Source organism: Heterodontus francisci, chromosome 16 (assembly GCF_036365525.1).
Source record: "Heterodontus francisci isolate sHetFra1 chromosome 16, sHetFra1.hap1, whole genome shotgun sequence".
Taxonomy (NCBI): Eukaryota; Metazoa; Chordata; class Chondrichthyes; order Heterodontiformes; family Heterodontidae; genus Heterodontus; species Heterodontus francisci.
Window position 1 is genome coordinate 67,687,013 of NC_090386.1, and position 26,313 is coordinate 67,713,325.

Genomic DNA, 26,313 nt, shown 5'->3' on the forward strand with positions numbered 1-26,313 from the left:
GAGGGGGGGCGAGGCGGGACCTCCTGTGACGAGTGACGGCGACTGGGTGAAATGATAGACGTTTGGCAGCACGAAGGGACGGGGCAGGCGCAGCTATATAAGCCCAGGGAGGCGAGTCGTGGGCAAATTGTTCCTTAAAGAATCGTTTGGAGGGTGTGCGAGCGCTTTGTGCCGGTTTACTGTTTCAAATGGGCCCTGTCGCCTAGCATTTACTTTCTTCAGTCATAGCACTTGGGTTCCTGTTTGGTGCGGGTAGCGTTTAAGGTATGTGGCTGGGAGGGGGCCCTGGGGTTGAGGGGAGCCTGGCGGGGATACTCTGTCTGGGCCGTGGCTGGAGATTTCCACCTAACCGACTGTACTCAGGGGGCCCCTGGCGGCCGCGGGTTGTGCTACCCAGAGCTCCTGCTTTCCTCTCCTTGCGAGGCCTGTTGTGCTTGGAAGCCTGCAGGGTGCGGCTCTTATTCCAGTGTTTCTGCTGTTACTCACCTTACCCACCTTGTCAGCAACTTTTTTCCGGCCTACTCAGTCTTGCGTTGACAGCTGTGCTGTTAACTCAGCTGGTTCTCTAAGGTGTACCCCTTGTAGCAATGTTTGTATTGCAGCCAAGCAAGTCTTAAAACCTACGTGAGTTGGTTTATGTTTACCTGCCGCTCCTTGTATATCGCGGTTATTTTTCTGCAAGTCGAAACAGCTTAATTTTGGGGAAATTCAGGTAACTTGCGGTTACATATTGCAGGCATTTTGAGTCTATGGAGACTGTTGATTTAACAGTGACTCACTGAAATTGGTGACACTTGTAATGTTATACTCTGATGCTCTAGGATTCATGGGCTGCTACTTGGGCCAAGAATCTGTTTATAACTTGTAAACTATTCCTGTGGCTGCTTAAAGCCTGCTGAATTCTGTAGCTGAACGGGATAACTTCTTGACTGACAACTTGAAGATTTTCATAAGTTCTGTCTTTCTCTACTTTCCATTGTAAGATTCTATAACATTGAATTTGGTAAAGTTATAGTAATTTTGAGTAATTTAATTGGTCAAGACTAATTCCTAATGCCCCTTTTCACTCTAAAATTATAAAATTGTCCCAACTAATTGAATTAATAACTTTAGATTTGATTTCCTGTGATGCTAATTGTGGATAGTTTGAGTGGTTGATATTTAGTTGCTAACCAAGTCTTTTTAAATAAAACTATTTGGGTATTGTCAGTTGGGGTAAATAGTTTAAATATATCCTAATCCAAAACAGATTGTTAGGTGCTTGTGATTCTTAATTAGGACTTGTCTACAAACCCCTCAATGTGATTGGTACAGCATTACTGACTTTTATACTTTAGCTTGAGAATATCTAGCATAAGACCTTGCCTCTTACATAAAGACTTCAATTCTGTGATTTTATATAGATAATTTTAGACTCAAATGTACTTGCTTGGTAGGAAGAGCTTCAATAGAGAGGACCTACAATATGTATTTATGGTCTGTGACAGTCATGCAGGCTACTTTGACAAAAGATTGGCACTCCTTTTGAAGAACCTGTTGAACTACCAGCTGAGTGTACAGTTAGTGTTAATCTGTTGATGTAAAGAGTTTTCTTGTTTCCTATTGCTATTTCAGGGTTACCATCCAGATACTAGTTTGAAAGATCACAATGGCATCCATTCCATCAACTGGCTCCCTTGCAGCAACCCATGACTATTACAGGAGTAAGTAATTCTGCTGGGAAAACAATGCTACTTTAAGGGGGTGGGGGGTAGGAGTAGGAACTTTTGAATTACAAATGGTTGGTTGTGTGATTGGGCTTATTTCCAACAGAAGCAGCTGCAAGTTTGATGAATAGCAACTTCTGAATTTGACAGAATAGCATTTGTGCTGTAAGTTTTTTTTTTTGAACTGCTATGAACAGCAATGAGAAATGTTTTAATACTGAATAGCCAGTAGGATTAAGTTTATAGTTCAAGAATTTGTTTCAGCAACTATGTATATAAATAGACCACTTCCTTAAACTTTGTTAATTAGGACATATGTTTCAAACAGGGGTCCCTGACTTAATTAGATTTGTATTTTTGACTATTATTGATAACTAAGTAGTAGATTTTGCAGTTACTTTTTTTCATCTAGATGTCAAGCTGCCTCCAAAGAAGGGATTTGAGTCAATCTTTTGCAGTGTTAAACAAGAAGCTTGGAAAACTAGATTAGTGATTACATTTTTTTTCATGCCAGTGGTTTTTAGTTGATATTCCTTTGCTATTTTAACAAAGATGCTAATCTTTCAAAGTCCTGTACACTACTTTGTTCCTTTTTTGCTGGCCTGAGAAATGGGTTAACAAATTTGTTAAATAGTGAGAAATTTTGTATGATTTCAGTTCAGTCTAATTAGTTAACATACTACAGATGAAACAGAACTTGCTAGCAAGCCAACAAGAACTGTAACTGCATCTGTTAAGGTTGAAAGCTGTATTTTTAAATTGGCTTTCAATCGAAGGTCCTCAACCCTCAGAAGGTCTTGGGGGTGGGGAGAAATCTGGAGGAGCTCTCATTGACATGACTTTCTATAGCTTTCTGTATTGGCTTGGCACAGTATTTCTAGAGCTGTATAATGGGAACTGTTTACTTTGAGTACACTGATGCTGTCTTTCAGCATTCATGAGTGTCCCTTCACAACAGTATTGGCAAACTTGAAAAACTATACTCTAGATATGTTGGACATATTGGGGAATTGCATTCCTGGAGCTTTGCTTATCTACAAAATGATACTTAAAGTACAAATCTCTACATCCAGGGCGCCTTGGTTCAGCTTCCAGTAATAGTTCCTGTGGCAGCTCTGAGCACATTGGAGAAGTGATTCCACACCATCCAGGTGAGAAGATTTTTACTAAGCACTCTGCATCATGCAAAGTCGTCCTTGCAACAAATCTCTCCACACTCATTCCACCCAAACCATTTGCAAATAGTTTGTTAAATTAAGTTACCAATATTCCCAAACTGCTTTTACCTAACTAATGGGTCTCCTGTGGAGTTGATTTTTTCCAAAAATATACTTTTGCAAAATAGTTTTGCCAATAATTGGCAAAAATACATTATGAAATAGTTCAAATTTCACATTTCAAAAAGTACTTTAGAGATCAGATTTCTGATGCAGGAAGCAAGTGCCTCAATTCTTGCCATTCCATTTTAAATGCAATGTGCATTGGCATTAATAGTTAAAAAAAAAAAATTGGTGCAGTGAAGTTCTTCACTTCAGATGAAATTTAGCCTTGTGAATCAGGATTATGAAGATCATTGAAGCACAATGTAATTCAGTCCCCTTTTTAGTCATACCTTTGATATAACCTTTGTTATACTTGGAATTAAATATTGTCAATTTTTTGGCAATTTCAAAATTCATTAGAGCATAGGCATTTTGAAGCAAATCCAGCTGGGAGATGAAAGCAGATGCTACAGGTCCATCACAGGAGCATGTTTACATGAGCAGGCTACATAATAGATATAGAACAATGTCACTAGTATTGCAGACAAATGCATGATGTCATATTGGATTTTCATCAGCTTTCATGTCCAGTTATTAATGAAGACTTTGCATCCCTACCTAAATTATCCAGTGTCAATGGGGTATCTTTAGTATTGTAACTCTTGCTGCATGAATTTATCATGAAACTTCCATATATAGATTTACTCCTGAAATGTGGTCCGTGCTCATTTGAAATCTTTTTTTAAAAACTTGCATGTGCAGCATATTCTGTTGCCATAGCTATCCAGTCAGGAAAAACTTGAGTTTGAAACTTTGCATGTGCACTTATCACTAAACCATACTTTTTTGTTCATGGCATAGCTTTCAATGTGACTTGCTAATTAAACATGTCCATAAATGCACACCTATTTTAATTTGTGTATGACCTATTATCAAGAACACAGATATCATTAGTTACTAAATTTTATATTTACAGGACTACCAAAGTCTACAGCGGGCCAATGGTGGATTAGTTTTTTCTTTGGAAAAACACAGACCCACCCAGTAATGACAACTGTGTCAGAGTCCTCAGAAAGGTGAGATTTGTATAATGTAATCAATAGGTGGTTATTAACTAATAGTCAATGTGCAACTCAACATTAACTCTGCATATCTAAATGTGTATAACAAAAACGCAGCAATAATTCTCTTGTTTTTCTAGTGGCAAGATAAGCTGTATCCTGCCTCAAGAGATGGTGAGGAAACGACATGCCAGTGAGCCCAGCAAGCCTTCATCATGATTTGGCTTCAACTTCTGAAGACGCTAGGAATTTCAGACATCCCAAACAATCTTTAAAAAAAAAAATAAAGACTGCTTTAAGTTTCTAGTTATAATTTTTTAATTTAAAAAATCCCTTTTCCCTATCAATGAAGATCATTATGAAGTATATGTCCACATGACTGACCTTGAACATCTAGTAATAAACAATACTTTAGCAGCCCATCAGTGTAGGTTTCCACTCATTTTTTTTTTTTCTGCATGACCTTGGCAAAACAGGAAAGCAAATTCTAGGTGAAACAAATCTTTCAAACATAACTCCCTAATTAGATATGCAGTTAACACTTGACAAGATGATCAATTACTAAGTTAATTTTCTCAACAATTCAGCAACTCCTAAAATCATCACTGATTTAAAAAAAGGCCTGGATGTCAGGCAAGTAGTCTGACTGCACTGCAGTAAAGGAGCTGAGCATGGTTGTGGTAGCACAAGGTACCATCAGCATACATGTGGAAGATGTCAATTAAAGTGTCTATTAACTGTCAGCACATAAATGGATCTTTGACTTGATTTGTGGTGCTGCAAGATTGGGCTGCTGCCTGTTTGCAATCTTCCATAGGTAGGAAATAACCTAATGCAGCTTGATAGCAATCAGCTGTCAGTTGTGACTTTGATGAAGGCCATTAGTATCAAATTGGACAACACACAGGGAAGTGAGCCTCTAGTCATTGCAGATTTTGGCTTTATTTTACCTGTGAAAGTTACTGATATTTCCTACATATGATAGGAAAAGCTTGTAGGATGTTTAATTTAGTTATCCATTTGATGGTGAGCAAATGCAGAAATGAGGTCCATCTCAAATCAGATTTTATTTGGCAAGTTGTGTTCCATGTGGCCACAATCATAGTTTGGTTGCTGCTTCATGCCCTGTGCAGATTTGTTTGAGTGCTGTCCAGTGTCATTGAGGGAGTTGGATATCGGGGACCTCAGATGTTGGGTCAAGGGTGAGGTATTGGTTCTTTGCTGCATCCACAATTCTGTCCATCTGGGTAGTGGGTTGGTACCACTAATGTTCCAATTTCCCTTTGCTGTGTACAGCCCATTTGTTACACTAGATGCTCCCTTTAAGATGTCTTAAGACTGTCTTAAGGGGACCACTGCTTGTACATAGCCAGTTTGTCCTCTGTGCAGCACTTTTCCTCATTGCTGCACATCCATGCAGCTGAGGGTACATTGGATACCAGCTGCATCAATATTTAGCTAGTTCCCAGAATAGCTACCATTTTGTGTTTCAATTCTTCATGAATGGGGAAGGACAGCATTGCTCATTATTTTTTTTCCCATCTCACTAAGTGCAATGGCATTGATAAATGGCAGACAGGGCAATGCAGGACAGCACCAGGAGCCACTCAGTTGGAGGGGACTTGAGCATTCCTGACGCTATCCTTGTAAATGTTTAGCTGCACATCTGCAATCTTTGTGGTGGATGCAGGACCATTAGCTGGTGTAGACAAGGCTACTGTTATGGTGCGAAGTGTTCTGGTTGTGCTTTCTCCCCCCCCCCCCCCCCCCCCCCGAGGTTCCTGAGTGTTTCTGGATCTAGTTAACCCTGATTTTCTTTATTTTGTGACCAGATGTGGTTAGACTGGGTATATAATATTTTGGCTGCCAGTTTAGCTCAATAACATGGTCTGTAAATCAGGACATAAACTCAAACCCTGCTTGGGTAAAAGGTAATCACTAGCAAAAACCATTTTTAAACCCCTCTTCTCCAACAGTGAGAGCTCATGGACTTTGTCACCAAGACTGAGACCATCCCTTTCTAAGCCCACTGGACCTGACTTCGTCAGGCTCCCCTACCCCCCCCCCCCCCCCCCCCCCTTGCCCTGGCCCTAAACTCGCATCTTACTCTAGTTTCTTCCCATCTCCCCTCATACCCTCTCTGAGCTCATCTTGTCCATGACCCACCTCCTGCTCCCTCAACCCTATTTAAAGATGAGCTTCTGACCACTTTTTCTGACTGCTTAACTTCCTCTCCTGGGACCTATGTTAACCAATATTAACAATTCTATCTTCAGGTACTGTCCCTCTCCTTTAAATCTGCTGTTATCGCACCTTCCTTGAGACTAATCCTTGAACCCACCATCACTGCAAGCTACCACTTTACCTCCAACCTCCCTTCAAATTCTTGAACAGATGGCTTCCCAAACCTGTGCCTATCTTTCTAGAAGGTTTACACCCCTGTCACAGTACCCAAAGAGCTCTTATCAAAGTCACAAATTACATTGTGATTGTGACAAAGGTAAACTTTTCTTCCTTGACCTGTCTGCAGCCTTTGTGGTTGACCATGCTATCCTCCTCCAATGCCCCTCTACCATCCAGCTGGGTGGGACTGCTTTGGACTGATTCTAGTCTTATCTAATTGCCCAAAGTATCACTTGCAATGGCTTCTCTTCCCACTCATGCACTGTTACCTCAGGTGTCGCCCAAGGATCTATCGTTGGCCCCCTCCTATTTTTCATCTACATGCTGCCCCTCAGTGACCATCCAAGAGCATAGTATTAGTTTTCACATGTATGTTGACAACACCCAGCTCTACCTCACCACCAGCTCTCTCGATTCCTCCACTGTTGATAAATTAAACTCACTGCTTATCCCATCCGGTACTGGCTAAGCAGAAATTTCCTCCCAATTAAACATTGGAAAGACTGAAGACATTGCTTGTGGTCCTTGCTACCTAGCTACTGACTCCATCCCTCTTCCTGATGACTGAGACTACACTGGAATGTTTGCAACCTTGAGCTTTTAACCACATATTTGCACCTTTATGAAGACCAACTATTTCCACCTCTATAAACATTGCCTGACTTTGCCCCTTTCTCAGCTCATCTGCTGAAACCCTCATTCGTGCCTTCATTATCTCTAGATTAATCCAACCCCTTCCTCGCTGGTCTCCCACATTGTACCCTCTAAATTTGAGGTAATCTGAAACTCTGCTGCCCAGTACCTTGTACCAAGTCCCATTCACCTATCGTCCCTATACATTGGATCCCAAAGAGCAATGTCTTGATTTTTAAATTGTCATCCTTATTTTCCATCCCTCTCCCCTCCCTATCTCTGTAATCTTTTCCAGCCCCACAATTTTCTGATTTCTGCACTCAGCTAATTCTGGCCTCTTGAGCATCCCCAATTTTAATTGCTCCGCCATTGGTGGCTGTTCTTTCAATTGCCTTGACCCTGAGCTCTGGAATTCCTTCTCTCTGCCTCCAACTCACTTTCCTCTAAGACACTCCTTCAACCCAGCTATTTTACCAAGCTTTTGGTCTTCTGACCTAATATCTCCTATGTGACTCAGTGTCATGTTTTGTTTTATAATACTTCCGTGAAGTGTCTTGGGATGTTTTATTACATTAAATGCCCCATGTAAAAGTTTGTTGTTTCAAAATGCACCTTGAAGCTTGTAGGTCAGTGTTCCACTGACGTGTGTTGATTTTCACCTGCTCCATCTGGTGTTAATGGGGTGATAATGCCCTCAATGGGGTCTGTATCATAAGTGCCCAGTTACCTGACAATGCAGCTGCCTCCATTTTGAAAGGGGCCTACCACTTGCTGTGCAAAAAGCTTATTTCAGGCAGTAGGCCCCTTTTTAAATATGAAAATCAAGAACCTATGACGTAAACAAGAGCCAAATTGTCAGTTGGAACTGATTGGAGAATGCATTGTGCAGGCTCTGGTCTGTAGGTAATGGAGTTGAAGATGCCCAGAAAGGTATGTTTAAAATAAAAACAAGAAATGCTGGAAACACTCAGCAGGTCTGGCAGCATCTGTGGAGAGAGAAGCAGAGTTAAAGTTTCAGGTCAGTGACCCTTTTTCAGAACTAGCAAATATTAGAAATGTAAAAGGTTATATGCAAGTAAAGTAGGGGTGGGGCAAGAGATAACAAAGAAGGTGTAGATAGGACAAGGTCACAGAATAGCTGACCAGAAGGTCATGGAGCAAAGATATGTTAATAGTGTGTTGAAAGACAAAGCATTAGTACAGAAAAGGTGTTAACGGACTGAAAATTGAACAGCTGCAAGTACAAACATGAAAAATTAGTTTTTGTGGAACTCGAAACACTGCAAAAATAAAGGCCACTGCTGCCCTGGGACTGCACCGCACTGCCCCCCCTCACTTCAGCAATCCTGATCTCCGAACTTATGTAGCAGCCAGGGCAGTCTCAATCCAGCAAACTGTCAGGATGACTTTTGGGCACCGTGCAGCTCACTAGGCGAATGCAAAGTCTTTGAGTGTGGGTGACCTGCTGGCATCAAAGAGTCAAAACCAACTCCAGGGATTGCTGCATTGCTTGAAATCTTTTCGATGTGACATTTGGTAGATGGGGCTTCAATTTATCCAGCCAGATATTAAAAGATCTATGGCAGTATTTGAGGGAGAACAGGGAGTCCTAGTGTCCTGCCAAACATTCCTGCCTCAAACAGTGCAATCATAAACAAATTAATTGGTCGCTGTAATTGGGATCTTCCTGGATACAAAATTGCTTCTGTATTCACCCACATGACAAAATGTACAGTGTAATGCATCCCCTCATGAAGCTGTGAGATGTTTTGTAGACATAAGCTACTATATAAATGAATTTCATTTAGTCAACTTATGCGTACCTATTCATAAGAAATAGAAGCAGGAGTAGGCCATTCGGCCCCTTGAGCCTGCTCCGCCATTCAATAAGGAGCCTTTAACTCCACTTTCCTGTCTGTGCCCCATTACCAATGACTCCCTTGTAGATCAAAAATTTGCGTAACTCAGCCTTGTATGTATTCAATGACCCAGCTTCCACTGCTATCTGGGGAAGAGAATTTGAAAGATTATTGACCTGAGAAGAAATTCCTCCTCATCTCCATCTCAAAAGGGAGACCCCTTATTCTGAAACTGGGCCCCCTAGTTCTAGATTCCCCATGCGGGGAAACGTCCTCTCAGCATCTAACCTGTCAAGTCCCCTCAGAATTTTATGTTTCAATAAGATCATTCTTCTAAACTCCAATGAGTATAGGCTCAACATTTCCTCATACCAGTGGTTAATGAATTATGGAAAACATACAATACTAACACTTAGGAGCTTTGTCATATTCTTAAATACACATCTATTTATACACACTATTGCTTAACAGCTAAAATACCACATGACTTATGTTTTTATAAAATGGAATTATTCACTCAAAGTATCTTCAACCTGTTTTCCGGTTAGTGCAAAATATTCTATTAATATATTCAGAGGAGAATTTTGATTGGAAATTAAAACTAAAGTTACCTCAATGCAACATTTTGATTAACTACAGAAATACTGGAAACTGAAACTTTAATTGCATTTTGATGGGGTTCCAAAGGGCCCATTTGTCCTACAGCTGAGTCTGTAGCATTTACATTACAGGGATCCCTTGTACTTCAATTTTTGGTAACATGGATGCCTAGCATGAGTGGCCCAATGATGGAGGACTTGCAAAGTGATTTGTTTGAGGAAGTTTTCATCATGTTATTGTGACAGTTATATTTATTATTTGAAGTGATCATTTTTTTGAGCCCTGTATCTTAGTAGCTTTTTGTTCATTGAATGTTGAGCTTTTTCTGGATTGTTTGTCTTTTTGTCTTTAGAACTGTGCCATTTTAAAATCAGTTTTGCACCCTGTTTCCATGCAGTCCCCATTTCAGTTGGGGAAAGGGGTGGAGTGAACATATCCAAATTTGCCATCAGTATTGCTCCATGTTGGCCCTGTGTGGTAAGCCATGTTGTCTTGATCATTTCTTTCCTTGGTGAAGCATTTCACCAGTACAAGACACCGCATGATGTATCCAGTTTCAATTGTGGAAATACAAACTATCCTGTCACGTGGGTGGGCTTCTAACCTTTCAAGTACTATTACTTCGCCTCTGAATGCAAAAATTTAAGTGTGAAATATTGTTCACTTCACACAACATTTTGCAACTTTTCCTTTTAACAAAATACTAAGGTGCTATATGCTATGTGCATAGTGCTGATGTTCAATAAGTATTATTATGTATGAAGCTGTTGCTATTCATGTTTGTACCTCACTAAGCACAGATTAAGTCCTCCCAAAGAATGGACTGGGATGGATAATTGGATGATAGATGATTATTCCTGTGCACTGATTAATTGTGAGCTAGTAAAAAAAATACAGCAGAGGCCTGGAAATAGCTTGTCTCATACACTGTTTTGGCCTGGAATTAATGAGAAGGAGTTGGAAATAAAAATGGATTATAGCTCAGGGTGCCACCATTACACTCCAGATATAGTTTATAAAGAAAGCATTCTACTGGTATCCATAGCATGTTAAGTTACTTAATTGATAGTGTTACGACCAAGGTAGGAGTAATGCACTGTTAATTCAATCCCACTACTCCACAGGTCACAGCGTATCAAGAAAGGGGTCGCCCATTTAAGAGAGATAAGAAATATTTTCTCTCAGAGGGTCACGTGTCTTTGGAACTCTCTTCCTCAAAAGGTGGTGGAAGCAGTATCTTTGAATATGTTTAAGACAGAGGTAGATAGATTCTTGATGAGCAAGGGGGTGAAAGGTTATCAAGGGTAGGTGGTAATGTGGAGAAATCAGTTCAGCCATGAACTTATTGAATGACGGAGCTGGCTCGAGGGGCCGAGTGGCCTACTCCTGCTCCTAATTCGTATGTTTGTATGTACCTACCAAAGACTAGCCAAATTAGACATTCTATTTGTCTCCCAGAATAAAGTACACCAAACTAGGTTTCTTTAACAACAACAACATTAACTATTTATTAGAAAAGAAATCATAAGTCTTAAACAATAATGAGATAAATTTATATGTGAAAAGATTTTTTGAAACTTCTTATTCTTCCTAGCCCTCATGCACACACACATACATTCAAAAACAGGTTAACCGGGGAAAAAGGATTTTTTTGGTTTACGGCTGTTTCTTAGGCATACAAAGGAAAAAATAAAATGATTGAATTTATCATATTCTGATAGGATGTTTTCGGCACGGTGAGGTGTCACAGAGTTGAATAGTCAGATGCCACTCGAAGTCTCTCCATGCGAGGTTGTTGAACAGTCTGTGATGTGTAGGCGTTCAAGGCAATTTATCTGCAGCAGGCATCGCACAGGTCTTTCAGCAAAGGGTGTAGCAACAGGTCTGCTTGGGGTTTTAAAGCAGCAGTCTAGCAGTAGAAGCTTTCTTGAGATTTCAGGATCTCCCAAAACATAGGAGGAAACAGGAACCACTCTTGAGGCAGGGATTCTTCAAAGCCTGGAGGCAATAGGAATCTACTACCTCTGACATTCAGGGGTTTCTTCTCTGAAAAGCAGTCTTCCTTTACAGAGAGAAGTAACTTTTCTTTTGTGGGGGGTGGGGGGGGGGGTCTTTTTTCTCTCTCCAGGCAGATCACAGCCACATTTCAAATGCAGGATTTCTTTTCAAGAGATGCAAGTCTCCTTTACAGAGAGAGGTCTTTTTCTCCAGTCTCCAGGCAGGTCACAGCCAGATTTCAAATGCCCTGTCCAACTCACTGGTCATTTTAGAATCCAAAAATGAAACTAAACTTCAACAATTAAATCACATGACAATCATAAATCTTGACCTGTCATTCCACTGCTGAGTTGTTTGGAAATGGATGCCTCGGATTCTGTGTATTTCACTCTATTCAAACTCACCGAGTTTCAACAATCAATGTCCACAGAGAAAAATCCTTTCCTCAGTTTTTAAAAACACATAGAATTCTAAGCTTTCAATACAAATGCAGGCCCTGTCCTGCTGCTTCAGATAGGCATAAAAGAGCTCATGGCACTATTTTCAACAAATACCAGCAAAGACTGGCCTAAATGGTTATTCATCTCCTCACAAAAATTAGCTGATAGATTTGCTTAATTGATGATCTGGTACTTTTTATAAAATGTGATTTTTCATTTGATTAGAGTTATGTTAATCTTCATGTAGACAGTGTGAGACTGTCTGATAGGGATCGTCTCTGATCTCTTGACCTCTTTACTTGGCAGTGTGGTTCTGAAGCAATCTATCGGTCTGCTCTGCATTGACCAAGTCTGGTACTGATCGGCACACAATATTCCAAGTATGTTCTTTTTCCTGATGCTGAATTGGTTGATTCCCACTGGAGCAGGATTCCAGGTATTTTCATTAACTCTGCTTCTCTGTCCATAGAGCAATGTTTCAAGTCTGTGACGAAAGGTCAGGTCTGTGCGATGAAAGGTCACAGATCTGAAACGTTGACTCTACTTCTCTCTCCATAGATGCTGCCTGACCTGCTGAGTATTTGCAGCACTTTCTGTTTTTATTTCAGATTTCCAGCATCTGCAGTATTTAGCTATTGTTTTCATTGATCTGTGCATTACTGAATTAAGGAGGGGAAAGTCATCCAAGATTTCTTATCCTGATTGTTATCCAGGTAATTTTGCTAGAAAGTGTTTGGTTAACACAGGATGGAACTTGAATGTGATGCCTTCCACGTTCCAATAGTCTGCAGTTGGAATGGTTTCTGGGTAGAGAATGACCACTCAGCTGAAGAGGCTGAGGGCTGCAGTCAATCAGAGGGTAGTACCCAGCATGAATCATCCCATTAAGGAGACAAAATTAGAGAGACATAAAAGCTACAGATAGATGACAGTGAATAACATAAAAGCAAAATACTGCAGATGCTGGAAATCTGAAATAAAAACAAGAAATGCTGGAAATACTCAGCAGGTCTGGCAGCATCTGTGGAGAGAGAAGCAGAGTTAACGTTTCAGGTCAGTGACCCTTCATCAGAACTGGCAGATATTAGAAATGTAAAAGGTTTTAAGCAAGTAAAGCAGGGGTTGGGGCAAGAGATAATAAAAAAAAAGGTATTGAAAGGACAGAGGGTGCAGAGAATAACTGAGCAGAAGGTCATGGAACAAAGGCAAATGGTATGTTAATGGTGTGCTGAAAGACAAAGCATTAGTACAGAGAGGGTGTGAATAGACTGTAAAGCACAAAGCACTCCAAGCACAAACATTAAAAAAAACAGAAACAGTGGGTAGGCACAGTAGAAACAAACTAAAAAAAAACTAAAATAAAATAACCAAATAAAAAAGAAAAAAGAAAAAAAAACTAAACATAAAAAGCGGGGCCCGCATGCATTATTGAACTCAATGTTCAGTCCAGCAGGCTGTAACATGCCGAATCGGTAAATGAGATGCTGTTCCTCAACCTTTCGTTGATGTTCGCTGGAACACTGCAGCAATACCTGGACAGAGATGTGAGCATGAGAGCGGGTGGGGGGGTGGGGGGGGGGGGGGGGGGGGGGGGGGGGCGGGGGTGGTGGTGTTGAAATGGCCAGCAACCGGAAGCTCAGGGCCCTGCTTACGGACTGAGCGGAGGTGTTCCGCAAAGCGGTCACCCAATCTGTGTTTGGTCTCCCCAATGTAGAGGAGACCACATTGTGAGCAGCAAACACTATATACTAAATTGAAAGAAGTACAATTAAATTGCTGCTTCTCCTGAAAGGAGTATTTGGGGTCTTGGATAGTGAGGAGAGAAGAGGTAAATAGGCAGGAATTACACCTCCTGTGATTGCAGGGGAAGGTGCTGTGGGAAGGGGATGAGGTGGTGGGGGTAATGGAGGAGTGGACGAGGGTGCCGCGGAGGGAACAATCCCTTCAAAATACTGACAGGGGAAGGGAGGGGAAAATGTATTTGGTAGTGGCATCACGCTGGATGTAGTGGAAGTGGCAGAGGATGATCCTTTGGATATGGAGGCTGATGGGGTGGAAAGTGAGGACAAGGGGAACCCTGTCGCGGATCTGTGAGGGAGGGGAAGGGGTGAGGGTAGAGGTGTGGGAAATGGGCCGGACGCAGTTGAGGGCCCTGTCAACCGCAGTGGGGGGGTCGGGGGAGGGGGGGGCGTCGGGGGAGGGGTGGAATCCTTGGTTGAGGAAAGAAGGAGACATATCAGAAGCGCTGTCATGGAAGGTAGCATCATCAGAGCAGATGCATCAGAGACGGAGAAACTGGGAGAATGGAATGGAGTCCTTACAGGAGGCAAGGTGTGAAGAAGTGTAGTCGAGGTAGCTGTGGGAGTCGGTGGGCTTATAATGAATATAGTAGACAGCCTATCCCCAGAGATGGAGACAGAGAAGTCGAGGAAGGGAAGGGAATTGTCGGAGACACTTGACAGTGAATAACATTACTGAAGTAAGAATTCTCAAATGTGCTTGTTATTCTAACGTGTCCTTCAACAGACAGGAGTTTCACATTGCGCTTAGTAACCTTTGTTCCAGATAAGAGTACTTTTGTAAACAGGTGGCTGTGCGCATGCACGGTGACCCCATGTTCTGTTCTGTAATCCTGTTTGGCAAATGAATTTGGAAATGAAGAGAAATTAACGAGCAGCACAGCAGCTTGTCGCTGGAGCAGTTTCTTAAACCATTGGCTGATCGGGGCAGGCTGTATACTTTAATCCAATCACAGAAGACTAGATTTAATGCAAACTCAGTGATATTTTTGAGACTGAAAAATAAGCAAAAACATTTTTTTTAAACTGCAGGGAGCAGTTTATTTGGCATGTGATGCAAAAACGGCAACAAAAAAAAAATCTGCAGCCTAATTTTGAGTGAGGTGCAGTCTCTTGAATACTAGAAAAAACATAAATCAACAGAAACCTTCAGGTTTAACTAGTATTCGCGTTGATTTTATATATGTATTAATCATATAAAATAGTCGTAATGACTGTAAAAATTGTATATATGTATTCGTAATATTGACACCTCTATTACGTGACTATCATGTTATTGTAGATCTTATGTCATGTTCTGTTTCTCCTTCATATTGACATTTGGCTTTTTTTTGGCGGTTTAGCGCTGCTGGTTTCAACCACGAACACTATAACTTCTGCTTGCCTGCTGGCAAGGTACCAGTTTTACAGAAGTAAGCTGCAGTGTAGTTGTTTTCCAACGCTTTCATGCGTTACATAGATTGGAGATCACAGGGTGTGGGATATGCTTTGTGGCTCACTTTTGTACTGTGCGTACGATAAGTAGAACGGTCTGTTTTATTTTCCGGTGACTTAAGAACGTTTGTACTTCCAATTCCAATCCTTCTTTCATTCGTGAAAATCGGAGCTTTATCCAAACCATAATTGAAAATACTCTAACGACTTTTTAAAGCAATTTTCGCGTTTACACCTTGCGTAATAAAAACAAAAAAGGCTGGAAATACTCAGCAGGCCAGGCATCATCTGTGAAGAGAGAAGCAGAGGAAACGTTTCAGGTCGATAACCTGCTAAGTATTTCAGATTTCCAGCACGGCAGTATTTTGTTCTTACACCTTTGCATTCTTGTTTCCTTTCTGATTGGAGCTTGCCGGGGTCAGTGCGACTGGCAGTAAAGAAAGCAACCCATCACCAAAGTCATAGAGTTATACAGCACAGAAACAGGCCCTTCAGCCCATCGTGTCTGTGGCGGCCACAAGCACCAAACTATTCTAATCCCATTTTCCAGCACTTGGCCCATAGCCTTGTATGCTATGGCGTTTCAAGTCCTCATCTAAATACTTCTTAAATGTTGCGAGGGTTCCTGCCTCTACCACCTCTTCAGGCAGTGCGTTCCAGATTCCAACCACCCTCTGGGTGAATTATTTTTTCCTCAAATCCCCTCTAAACCGCCACCTTACCTTAAATTTATGCCCCCTGGTTTGCTGTAATATAAGGCTAAGGGAAAAAGTTTCTTCCTATCTAACCTATCAATGCCCCTCATAATTTTGTATACCTCAATCATATCTCCCCTCAGCCTTCTCGGCTCTAAGGAAAACAACCCTAGCCTATCCAGTCTCCCTTCATAGCTGAAATGCTCCAGCCCAGGCAACATCCTGGTGAATCTCCTCTGCACCCTCTCCAGTGCAATCACATCCTTCCTATAGTGTGGTGACCAGAACTGTACACAGTACTCCAGCTGTGGCCTAACTAACGTTTTATACAGCTCCATCATAACCTCCCAGCTCTTATATTCTATGCCTCAGCGAATAAAGGCAAGTATCCCATATGCTTTCCTAACCACCTTATCTACCTGTGCTGCTGCCTCAGTGATCTATGGACAAGTACACCAAGGTCCCTCTGTGCTTCCTAGGGTCCTACCATTCATTGTACATTCCCTTGCCTTGTTAGTCCTCCCAAAATGCATCACCTCACACTTCTCAGGATTAAATTCCATTTGCCACAGCTCCGCCCATCTTACCAGCCCATCTCTATCGTCCTGTAATCTAAGGCTTTCCTCCTCACTATTTAGACACCACCAATTTTCGTGTCATCGGCGAACTTACTGATCATATCTCCTATATTCGCGTTTAAATCATTAATGTACACTACAAACAGCAAGGGTCCCAGCACTGATCCCTGTGGTACACCATTGGTCACAGGCTTCCACTCGCAAAAACAACCCTCAACCATCACCCTCTGCCTCCTGCCACTAAACCAATTTTGGATCCAATTTGCCAAATTGCCTGGATCCCATGGGCTGTTACCTTCTTAACCATTCTCCCATGCGGGACCTTATCGAAAGCCTTACTGAAGTCCATGTAGACTACATCAACTGCTTTATCCTCATCTACACATTTCGTCACCGCCTCAAAAAATTTGATCAAGTTCGTCAGACACGATCTCCCCCTGACAAAGCCATGCTGACTGATTACCACAGAATAAAATTCCATTTTATTGTATGTGATTCCAGGAATTTCATCATGTTTTGAAAAATGAATGTTGTTTCCTGTGGAAACCATAGATTGGTGGACAAGATAATGAAGCAACAGTAAAGCAATTCCAGAGAATGGGCAGTAAAGGGACAATTTACTAAAAATAAAAAAGGCCAACAATTGAATATAGGTTTGCTAGCTAATAATTTGAAAAGAAAGAATTTGCTGTTATATAAGGCCATTCACCACCACAGGACGACCCAAAGCAGTTTACAGTTTTTTGAAATAAAAACAGAAAGCGTTGGAAATACTCAGCAGCTCTGGTAGCATCTGTGGAGAGAGAAACAGAGTAATAGGCTTTGAGCAAGTGAAAAGGGTGAGGGGGAGGGGGGAAGAAGAACAAAAGGAAAGGTGTGTGATAGGGCAGAGGGCAGGAGAGATTAAATGACAAAGATGTCACGGAAGGCAAAGGGAGTGCTAATAGTTACATACAAATTAGGAGCAGGAGTAGGCCACTCGGCCCCTCGAGCCTGCTGCACCATTCGATAAGTTCATGGCTGAACTGATTTCTCCACATTACCACCTACCCCCGATAACCTTTCACCCCCTTGCTTATCAAGAATCTCTCTACCTCTGCCTTAAACATATTCAAAGACTCTGTTTCCACTGCCTTTTGAGGAAGAGAATTCCAAAGACTCACGACCCGCTGAGAGAAAAAAATTCTCCTCATCTCTGTCTTAAATGGGTGACCCCTTATTTTTAAACAGTGACCCTGGTTCTAGATTCTCAAACAAGGCGAAACATCCTTTCCACATCCACCCTGTCAAGACCCCTCAAGATCTTATATGTTTCAATCAAGTCGTCTCTTACTCTTCTAAATTTCAGTGACTACAAGCCTAGCCTGTCCAACCTTACCTCATAAGATAGCCCGCCCATTCCAGGTATCAGTCTAGTAAGTCTTCTTTGAACTGCTTCCAACACATTTACATCATTCCTTAAATAAGGACACCAATACTGTACACAGTACTCCAGATGTGGTCTCACCAATGCCCTGTATAGCTGAAGCATAACCTCTTTACTTTTGTATTCAATTCCCCTCGCAATAAACAATAACATTCTATTAGATTTCCTAATTATGTGCTGTACCTGCACACTAACCTTTTGCGATTCATGCACTAGGACATCCAGATGCCTCTGCACCTCAGAGCTCTGCAATCTCTCACCATTTAGATAATATGCTTCTTTTTTATTCTTCCTGCCAAAATGGACAACTTCGCATTTTCCCACATTATACTCCATCTGCCAGATTTTTGCCCACTCACTTAACCTATCTATATCCTTTTGTAGCCTCCTTATGTTCTCTCCACATTCTACTTTCCTACCTATGTTTGTGCCATCAGCAAATTTAGCAACCGTATCTTCGGTCCCTTCATCTAAGTCATTATATAAATTGTAAAAAGTTGAGGCCGCAGCACAGATCCCTGTGGCACACCACTCGTTACATCTTGCCAACCAGAAAATGATCCATTTATGCCTACGGTCTGTTTCCTGTTAGCTAGCCAAACTTCTATCCATGCCAATATGTTACCCCCTACACCATGAGCTTTTATTTTTTGCAATAACCTATGATGTGGCACCTTATCAAATGCCTTCTGGAAATCCAAGTACAATACATCCATCGGTTTCCCCTTCATCCACAGCACAGGTAACTCCCTCAAAGAACTCCAATAAATTAGTTAAACATGATTTCCCTTTAACAAAGCCATGTTGACTCTGCCTGATTACCTTGAATTTTTCTATGTGCCCTGCTATAACGTCTTTAATAACAGCTTCTAACATTTTCCCTAAGACAGATGTTAAGTTAACTGGCCTGTAGATTCCTGCTTTCTGACCCCCTCCCTTTTTGAATAAAGGAGCTACATTTGCTATTTTCCAGTCTAGCGGAACCTTCCCTGAATCTAGGGAATTTTGGAAAATTAAAACCAACACATCAACTATCTCACTAGCCACTTCTTTTAAGACCCGAGGATGAAGTCCATCAGGACCCACGGACTTGTCAGCCTGCAGCTCCAACAATTTGTTCAGTACCACTTCCCCGGTGATTGTAATTTTCTTGAGTTTCTCCCTCTCTTCCATTTCCTGACTTACAGCTAATTCTGAGATGTTACTTGTATCCTCTATAGTGAAGACCAATGCAAAATACCTGTTCAATTCATCTGCTATCTCTTTATTATCCATTATTAATTCCTCAGACTCACTTTCTATACGACCAACGTTCACTTTGTTAATTCTTTTTCTTTGAAATATGTATAGAAACTCTTACTATTGTCTTTATATTTCTAGCTAGTTTTCTCTCGTACTCTAATTTGAAATTCCTTATCAATCTTTTAATCAGTCTTTGCTGTTTTTTATATTCTGCCCAATCTTCTGACCTGCCACCCATTGTTGTGCAATTATATGCTTATTCTTTAAGTTTGATACTATCTTTAACTGTTTTAGTTAACCACGGATGGCAGGTCCCCTCCCTTGGAATTTTTCTTTCTCATTGGAATGTATCTATTCTGTGTATTCTGAAATATCCCCTTAAATGTTTGCCACTGCTTCTCTATTGACCTATCCCTTAACCTTTACTTTAGCTAGCTCTGCTTTCATGCCCTCATAATTGCCCTTATTTATGTATAAAATACTAGTCTTGGACCCACTCTTCTCTCCCTCAAACTGAATGTAAAATTCAATCATATTATGATCGCTGCTACCTAGGGGTGCCTTAACTATGAGGCCATTAATTAATCCTATCTCATTGCAGGATACCAGGGTCTATTACAGCCTGCTTTCTGGTTGGCTCCGGAAGGTACAGGTCCAAGAAAGTATCCCGAAAACATTCTATGTACTCCTCAACTAGGCTAGCTCTTCCCATTTTATTTTTCTAGTCTTTATGTAGGTTAAAATCCCTCATGATTATCGCCATACCTTTCTGACAGGCTGCCATTATTTCTTCCTTTATACCCCATCCTACAGTGTGGTTAACATTAGGTGGCCTGAACACCACTCCCACAAGTAACTTCTTGCCTTTATGATTTCTCATCTCTACCCAAACAGCTTCTACATCCTGGTATCCTGAACTTAGGTCATCCCTCTCTATTGTGCTAATACCATCATTAATTAACAGAACCACCCCTCTACCTTTTCCTAGCTTCCTGTCCTTCCTAAATGCCATGTACCCTTCAATATTCAGGTCCCAATCCATGTCATCCTGCAGCCATGTCTCTGTAATGACTCTCAGATTGTACTTATTTGTTTCTATTTGCACTATCAGTTCATCTGTTTTGTTTCAAATGCTTCGTGCAATCAGATACAGAGCCTTTAGTTTTGTCCTTTTATTATTTTTGTAACCTCTAGCCTTATCTGTTGATTTACTCTTGGGTTTGTATGCTCTGTCCCTTCCTGTCATAGTCTGTTTATCATTTCCCATATTAATACCTTCCTCTCTTGCCTTGTCTCTACTCCTTGATTTACCATATCTTCCCAAATTTGATCCCTTGCCCCCACTATTCAGTTTAAAACCCTCTCTACTTCCCTAGTTATTCGGTTCGCTAGAACACTAGCCCCAGCACAGTTCAGGTGTAGACCGTCCCAACAGTACAACCACCAATTTCCCCAGTACTGGTGCCAGTGCCCCAAGAACTGGAACCCACTTCTACCACACCAGTCTTTGAGCCATGCATTAATTTCTCTAATCTTATTTGCCCTATGCCAATTTGTACATGGCTCAGGTAATAATCCAGAGATTATTACCTTTGAGGCTTTGTTTCTTAATTTAGTGCCTCGTTCCTCATACTGACTCTGCAGAACCTCCTTCCTTGTCCTGCCTAAGTCGTTGGTACCTATATGGACCACGATGACTGGATCCTCCCCCTCCTACTGTAAGTTCCTCTCCAGCCCTGAGCAGATGTCCCAAACCCTGGCACTGGGCAGGTAACACAGCCTTCTGGACTCTTGCTCTTTGCTACAGAGAACAGTGCCAATCCCCTAACTATACTGTCTCCTTCTGCCACAACATTTTTCTCCCTCCACTTGAATGGCTTCCTGTACTATAGTGCCATGGTCAGGTTGCTCATCCACCCTGCAGCCCCCACTCTCATCCAGACAAGCTGAAAGAACCTCAGACCTGTTAGACAATCGCAAAGACTGAGGCTCCTGCACTCTTGCCCTCTGGGTCCCCTTACCTGCCTCAGCTGCAGCCATACTCTCCTCTCCCTGACCACTGGCCAAATTAGGAGACCCTATCCTAAGGGGTGTGACTGCATCCTGGTACAAAGTGTCCCGGTAACTTTCCCCCCTTTCCCCCTCCCTGATGTGTTGCAGTGTTTGCAGCTCAGCCTCCAGTTCAATGACTCTGAGCCAAAGCTCTTCGAGCCGCAAACACTTACTGCAGACGTGTTTGCCCTGGATCACACTGGCATCCAGGAGCTCCCACATGTTGCAGCTGTGATACATCACCTGTCCTGCCATCCTTAACATGTTTCAATTAACTACTTAATTATTTTATTCAATTATTTATTTTATTTACCATTTTTATATATATTATTAAGCTTACCATTAGTTCCTTTACTATTTTAAACGTTAGGATTAGAATAGACCTTAACCACTTACCAGATACTCACCAAACAGCTAGCTTCTTCCCCAACCAATCACCTAACTGCTTGCCTGTGATGTCCTACCTGATATTCTTTGAAGGGCTCGTTCCACTGAACTAGATAGGATACTGCATAGGACAGAGGATGGGACAGAGGATAGGCTAGAGGATGGGCTAGAGGATGGGACAGAGGATGGGACAGAGGATGGGCTAGAGGATGGGACAGAGGATGGGGCAACGGATGGGACAGCGGATGGGACAGAGGATGGGACAGAGGATGGGACAGAGGATGGGCTAGAGGATGGGACAGAGGATGAGACAGAGGATGGGCTAGAGGATGGGACAGAGGATGGGGCAACGGATGGGACAGCGGATGGGACAGAGGATGGGACAGAGGATGGGACAGAGGATGGGCTAGAGGATGGGACAGAGGATGGGGCAACGGATGGGACAGCGGATGGGACAGAGGATGGGACAGAGGATGGGCTAGAGGATGGGACAGAGGATGAGACAGAGGATGGGCTAGAGGATAGGACAGAGGATGGGCTAGAGGGTGGGACAGAGGATGGGACAGAGGATGGGCTAGAGGATGGGACAGCGGATGGGACAGAGGATGGGCTAGAGGATAGGACAGAGGATGGGCTAGAGGATAGGACAGAGGATGGGACAGAGGATGGGCTAGAGGATAGGACAGAGGATGGGACAGAGGATGGGACAGAGGATGGGCTAGAGGATGGGACAGAGGATGGGACAGAGGATGGGCTAGAGGATAGGACAGAGGATGGGACAGAGGATGGGACAGAGGATGGGCTAGAGGATGGGCTAGAGGATGGGACAGAGGATGGGACAGAGGATGGGCTAGAGGATAGGACAGAGGATGGGACAGAGGATGGGACAGAGGATGGGACAGAGGATGGGCTAGAGGATAGGACAGAGGATGGGACAGCGGATGGGACAGAGGATGAGCTAGAGGATAGGACAGAGGATGGGACAGAGGATGGGCTAGAGGATAGGACAGAGGATGGGACAGCGGATGGGACAGAGGATGAGCTAGAGGATAGGACAGAGGATGGGACAGAGGATGGGACAGAGGATGGGCTAGAGGATAGGACAGAGGATGGGCTAGAGGATGGGACAGAGGATGGGACAGAGGATGGGCCAGAGGATGGGCTAGAGGATAGGACAGAGGATGGGACAGAGGATGGGACAGAGGATGGGCTAGAGGATAGGACAGAGGATGGGACAGCGGATGGGACAGAGGATGAGCTAGAGGATAGGACAGAGGATGGGACAGAGGATGGGACAGAGGATGGGCTAGAGGATAGGACAGAGGATGGGACAGAGGATGGGCTAGAGGATGGGCTAGAGGATGGGACAGCGGATGGGACAGAGGATGGGACAGAGGATGGGCTAGAGGATAGGACAGAGGATGGGCTAGAGGATGGGACAGCGGATGGGACAGCGGATGGGACAGAGGATGGGACAGAGGATGGGCTAGAGGATGGGACAGAGGATGGGACAGAGGATGGGACAGAGGATGGGCTAGAGGATAGGACAGAGGATGGGCTAGAGGATGGGCTAGAGGATGGGACAGCGGATGGGACAGCGGATGGGACAGCGGATGGGTCAGAGGATGGGCTAGAGGATGGGACAGAGGATGGGTCAGAGGATGGGTCAGAGGATGGGCTAGAGGATAGGACAGAGGATGGGCTAGAGGATGGGACAGCGGATAGGACAGCGGATGGGTCAGAGGATGGGACAGAGGATGGGTCAGAGGATGGGTCAGAGGATGGGGCAGAGGATGGGCTAGAGGATGGGCTAGAGGATGGGACAGAGGATGGGACAGAGGATGGGACAGAGGATGGGCTAGAGGATGGGACAGAGGATGGGACAGAGGATGGGCTAGAGGATGGGACAGAGGATGGGCTAGAGGAAAGGACAGAGGATGGGCTAGAGGATGGGACAGGGGATGGGACAGAGGATGGGACAACGGCTGGGTCAGAGGATGGGACAGAGGATGGGACAGAGGATGGGCTAGAGGATGGGCTAGAGGATGGGCTAGAGGATGGGACAGCAGATGGGACAACGGCTGGGTCAGAGGATGGGCTAGAGGATGGGACAGAGGATGGGCTAGAGGATGGGACAGCGGATGGGCGAGAGGATGGGACAGAAGATGGGTCAGAGGATGGGCTAGAGGATGGGACAGAGGATGGGTCAGAGGATGGGACAGAGGATGGGTCAGAGGATAGGACAGAGGATGGGACAGAGGATGGGCTAGAGGATGGGACAGCGGATGGGCTAGAGGATGGGACAGAGGATGGGTCAGAGGATGGGCTAGAGGATGGGACAGAGGATGGGCTAGAGGATGGGACAGCGGATGGGACAATGGCTGAGTCAGAGGATGGGCTAGAGGATGGGTCAGAGGATGGGACAGAGGACGGGACAGAGGATGGGTCAGAGGATGGGCTAGAGGATGGGACAGAGGATGGGACAGAGGATGGGACAGCGGATGGGACAACGGCTGGGTCAGAGGATGGGACAGAGGATGGGCTAGAGGATGGGACAGCGGATGGGCTAGAGGATGCGACAGAGGATGGGTCAGAGGATGGGACAGAGGATGGGTCAGAGGATGGGACAGAGGATGGGCTAGAGGATGGGACAGCGGATGGGCTAGAGGATGGGACAGAGGATGGGCTAGAAGATGGGACAGAGGATGGGACAGAGGATGGGTCAGAGGATGGGACAGAGGATGGGACAGAGGATGGGACAGCGGCTGGGTCAGAGGATGGGCTAGAGGATGGGTCAGAGGATGGGACAGAGGATGGGTCAGAGGATGGGACAGAGGATGGGTCAGAGGATGGGACAGAGGATGGGACAGAGGATGGGCTAGAGGATGGGACAGCGGATGGGCTAGAGGATGGGACAGAGGATGGGTCAGAGGATGGGTCAGAGGATGGGCTAGAGGATGGGAATATAAACTTGATTTTTTGGAATAAGCTACTCATTCTAAGTACTGGTTGTAAAACTCTTTATATTGCCTGGAATTTTGTGCGATCTAAAATAAGTTTAATCACTTGAGCCTTTCTGCATAACATCTGACCTGTATTCATCCTGGCGATTCTTCTCTGAATCCTCTAATGCATCTGTATCCTTTTTAAGGTAAAATGACCAAAATTACATGCCATATTCCAAAATTAGCCTCAGTCTCAATCAGTACAATATTAGTTTAACTTGTTCAGTTTGTAATCTAACACTTTGAATACATTCCACAATCTGATTTATTTTATGTTTCCAAGCACATAAGTGCACTATCACTAAGACCGCCTATTTCCACCTCTGTAACATCACTCGACTCTGTCCCTGCCTCCGCTCATCTACTGCTCAAACCCTCATCCAGGCCTTTGTTACCTCTGGACTTGACTATTCCAACGCACTCCTAACTTCCACCCTCCATAACTTTGAGGTCATCCGAAACTTGCTGCACGTGTTCTAACTCACACCAAGTCCCATTCACCCATCACCTCTTCTCACTGACCTACTTTGGCTTCTGGTTAAACGACAGCTTGATTTTAAAATTCTGATCCTTGTATTCAAATCCCTCCATGACCTCGTCCATCCCTATCTCTGTAACTTCCTCCAGCCCTACAACCCTCCGAGATATCAGTGCTTCTCCAATTTTGGCCTCTTGAGGATCCCCAGTTTTAATTGCTTCACCATTGACAGTCATGCCTTTAGCTGCCAACGCCCTAAACTCTGGAATGTTCTCCCTAAACATCTCTGCCTCTCTACCTCAATTTTCTCATTTTTAAAGCACTCCTTAAAACCTACCTCTTTGACCAAGCATTTGGTTATCTGCCTTAGTAATCTCCTTATGTGGCTTTTCTGTTTGATAATGTTCCTGTGATGTGCCTTGGGATGTTTTACTATTTTAAAGGTGTTATGTACATATAAGTTGTTGTATTGTTAACAGCTTCATTACTAAATACTATCAGGTTATCAGTAATCACTTCCAAATTATTTTCCTTTTTATTTTCTGCCAGTGGAGCTTCAAAATAGGATCCTTTCATGTTATTTGCATATTTCTAAATAAGACCTCTCTCTTGTATTTATTATTTTGACATTATTTATTCCAGTTGAGAAACCTCTTCATCAAAATATTTGTGGTATATCACCTTAAAAGGGAAACACATTGTAATGTCACAGGCCTGCGTTTGTCTGGCTGCACAATTAAACTGGCCTAACTAAAATAGGATGCTTTCATGTTATCCACTTTAAGAAAAGGATTCACTTGTTTCCATGTGAGGCTCAAATCACATTTGCTTGTCATTTACCCATGTCTTTTATACTTTAAAAAAACATAATTTCATTCCCTTTTAAATTATGTTACAGTCTCTATTTTAGACCCACTAATTAATAGACATAATTAATGGTTCCTTGGTTCATATTTTTCAAAGATCTATAATTGTGCAGTACCCAAGGACTGGAGGATAGCAAATTCAGGTCTAATATTCAAAACCAGGTTAATTTCAGTGATTTATCTACCTGTCTATCTTTGTTTTATAAACATTTACTGGACATTGTTCCTGTATGCATTATCCTACATTGATGCACATTAAAATCCATCCAAAATAACACAATATGTAACTGGTCCAAGTCTCTCTGAACATAGGGCGGAATCTTATCAGCCCCTTGGAGGTGGTACCGGGAGCAAAAATTGATAATAGTGGCTGGAATTTTACGCTACCC

At 43.1% G+C, this 26,313-nt stretch overlaps 1 protein-coding gene across 1 annotated transcript; it reads left to right on the plus strand.

Annotated features, from left to right (window-relative positions):
• The first annotated feature begins 117 nt into the window (after positions 1-117).
• On the plus strand, positions 118-4,335 carry ppdpfb (pancreatic progenitor cell differentiation and proliferation factor b). The gene is made up of 5 exons (XM_068048330.1): positions 118-264; positions 1,615-1,703; positions 2,780-2,857; positions 3,945-4,044; positions 4,170-4,335. The coding sequence occupies exons 2-5, from the start codon at positions 1,649-1,651 to the stop codon at positions 4,246-4,248; spliced, it is 312 nt and encodes a 103-aa protein (XP_067904431.1). The 5' UTR covers positions 118-264; positions 1,615-1,648; the 3' UTR covers positions 4,249-4,335.
• Positions 4,336-26,313: the final 21,978 nt, after the last annotated feature.

Bases quoted from the DNA above. Each gene is read 5' to 3' on its own strand.
- ppdpfb (XM_068048330.1), top strand. From the start codon at position 1,649: ATGGCATCCATTCCATCAACTGGCTCCCTTGCAGCAACCCATGACTAT. The intron at 1,704-2,779 runs GTAAGTAATTCT...CTCTACATCCAG, and splicing joins AACCCATGACTATTACAGGA to GGCGCCTTGGTTCAGCTTCC. The intron at 2,858-3,944 runs GTGAGAAGATTT...TTATATTTACAG, and splicing joins AGTGATTCCACACCATCCAG to GACTACCAAAGTCTACAGCG.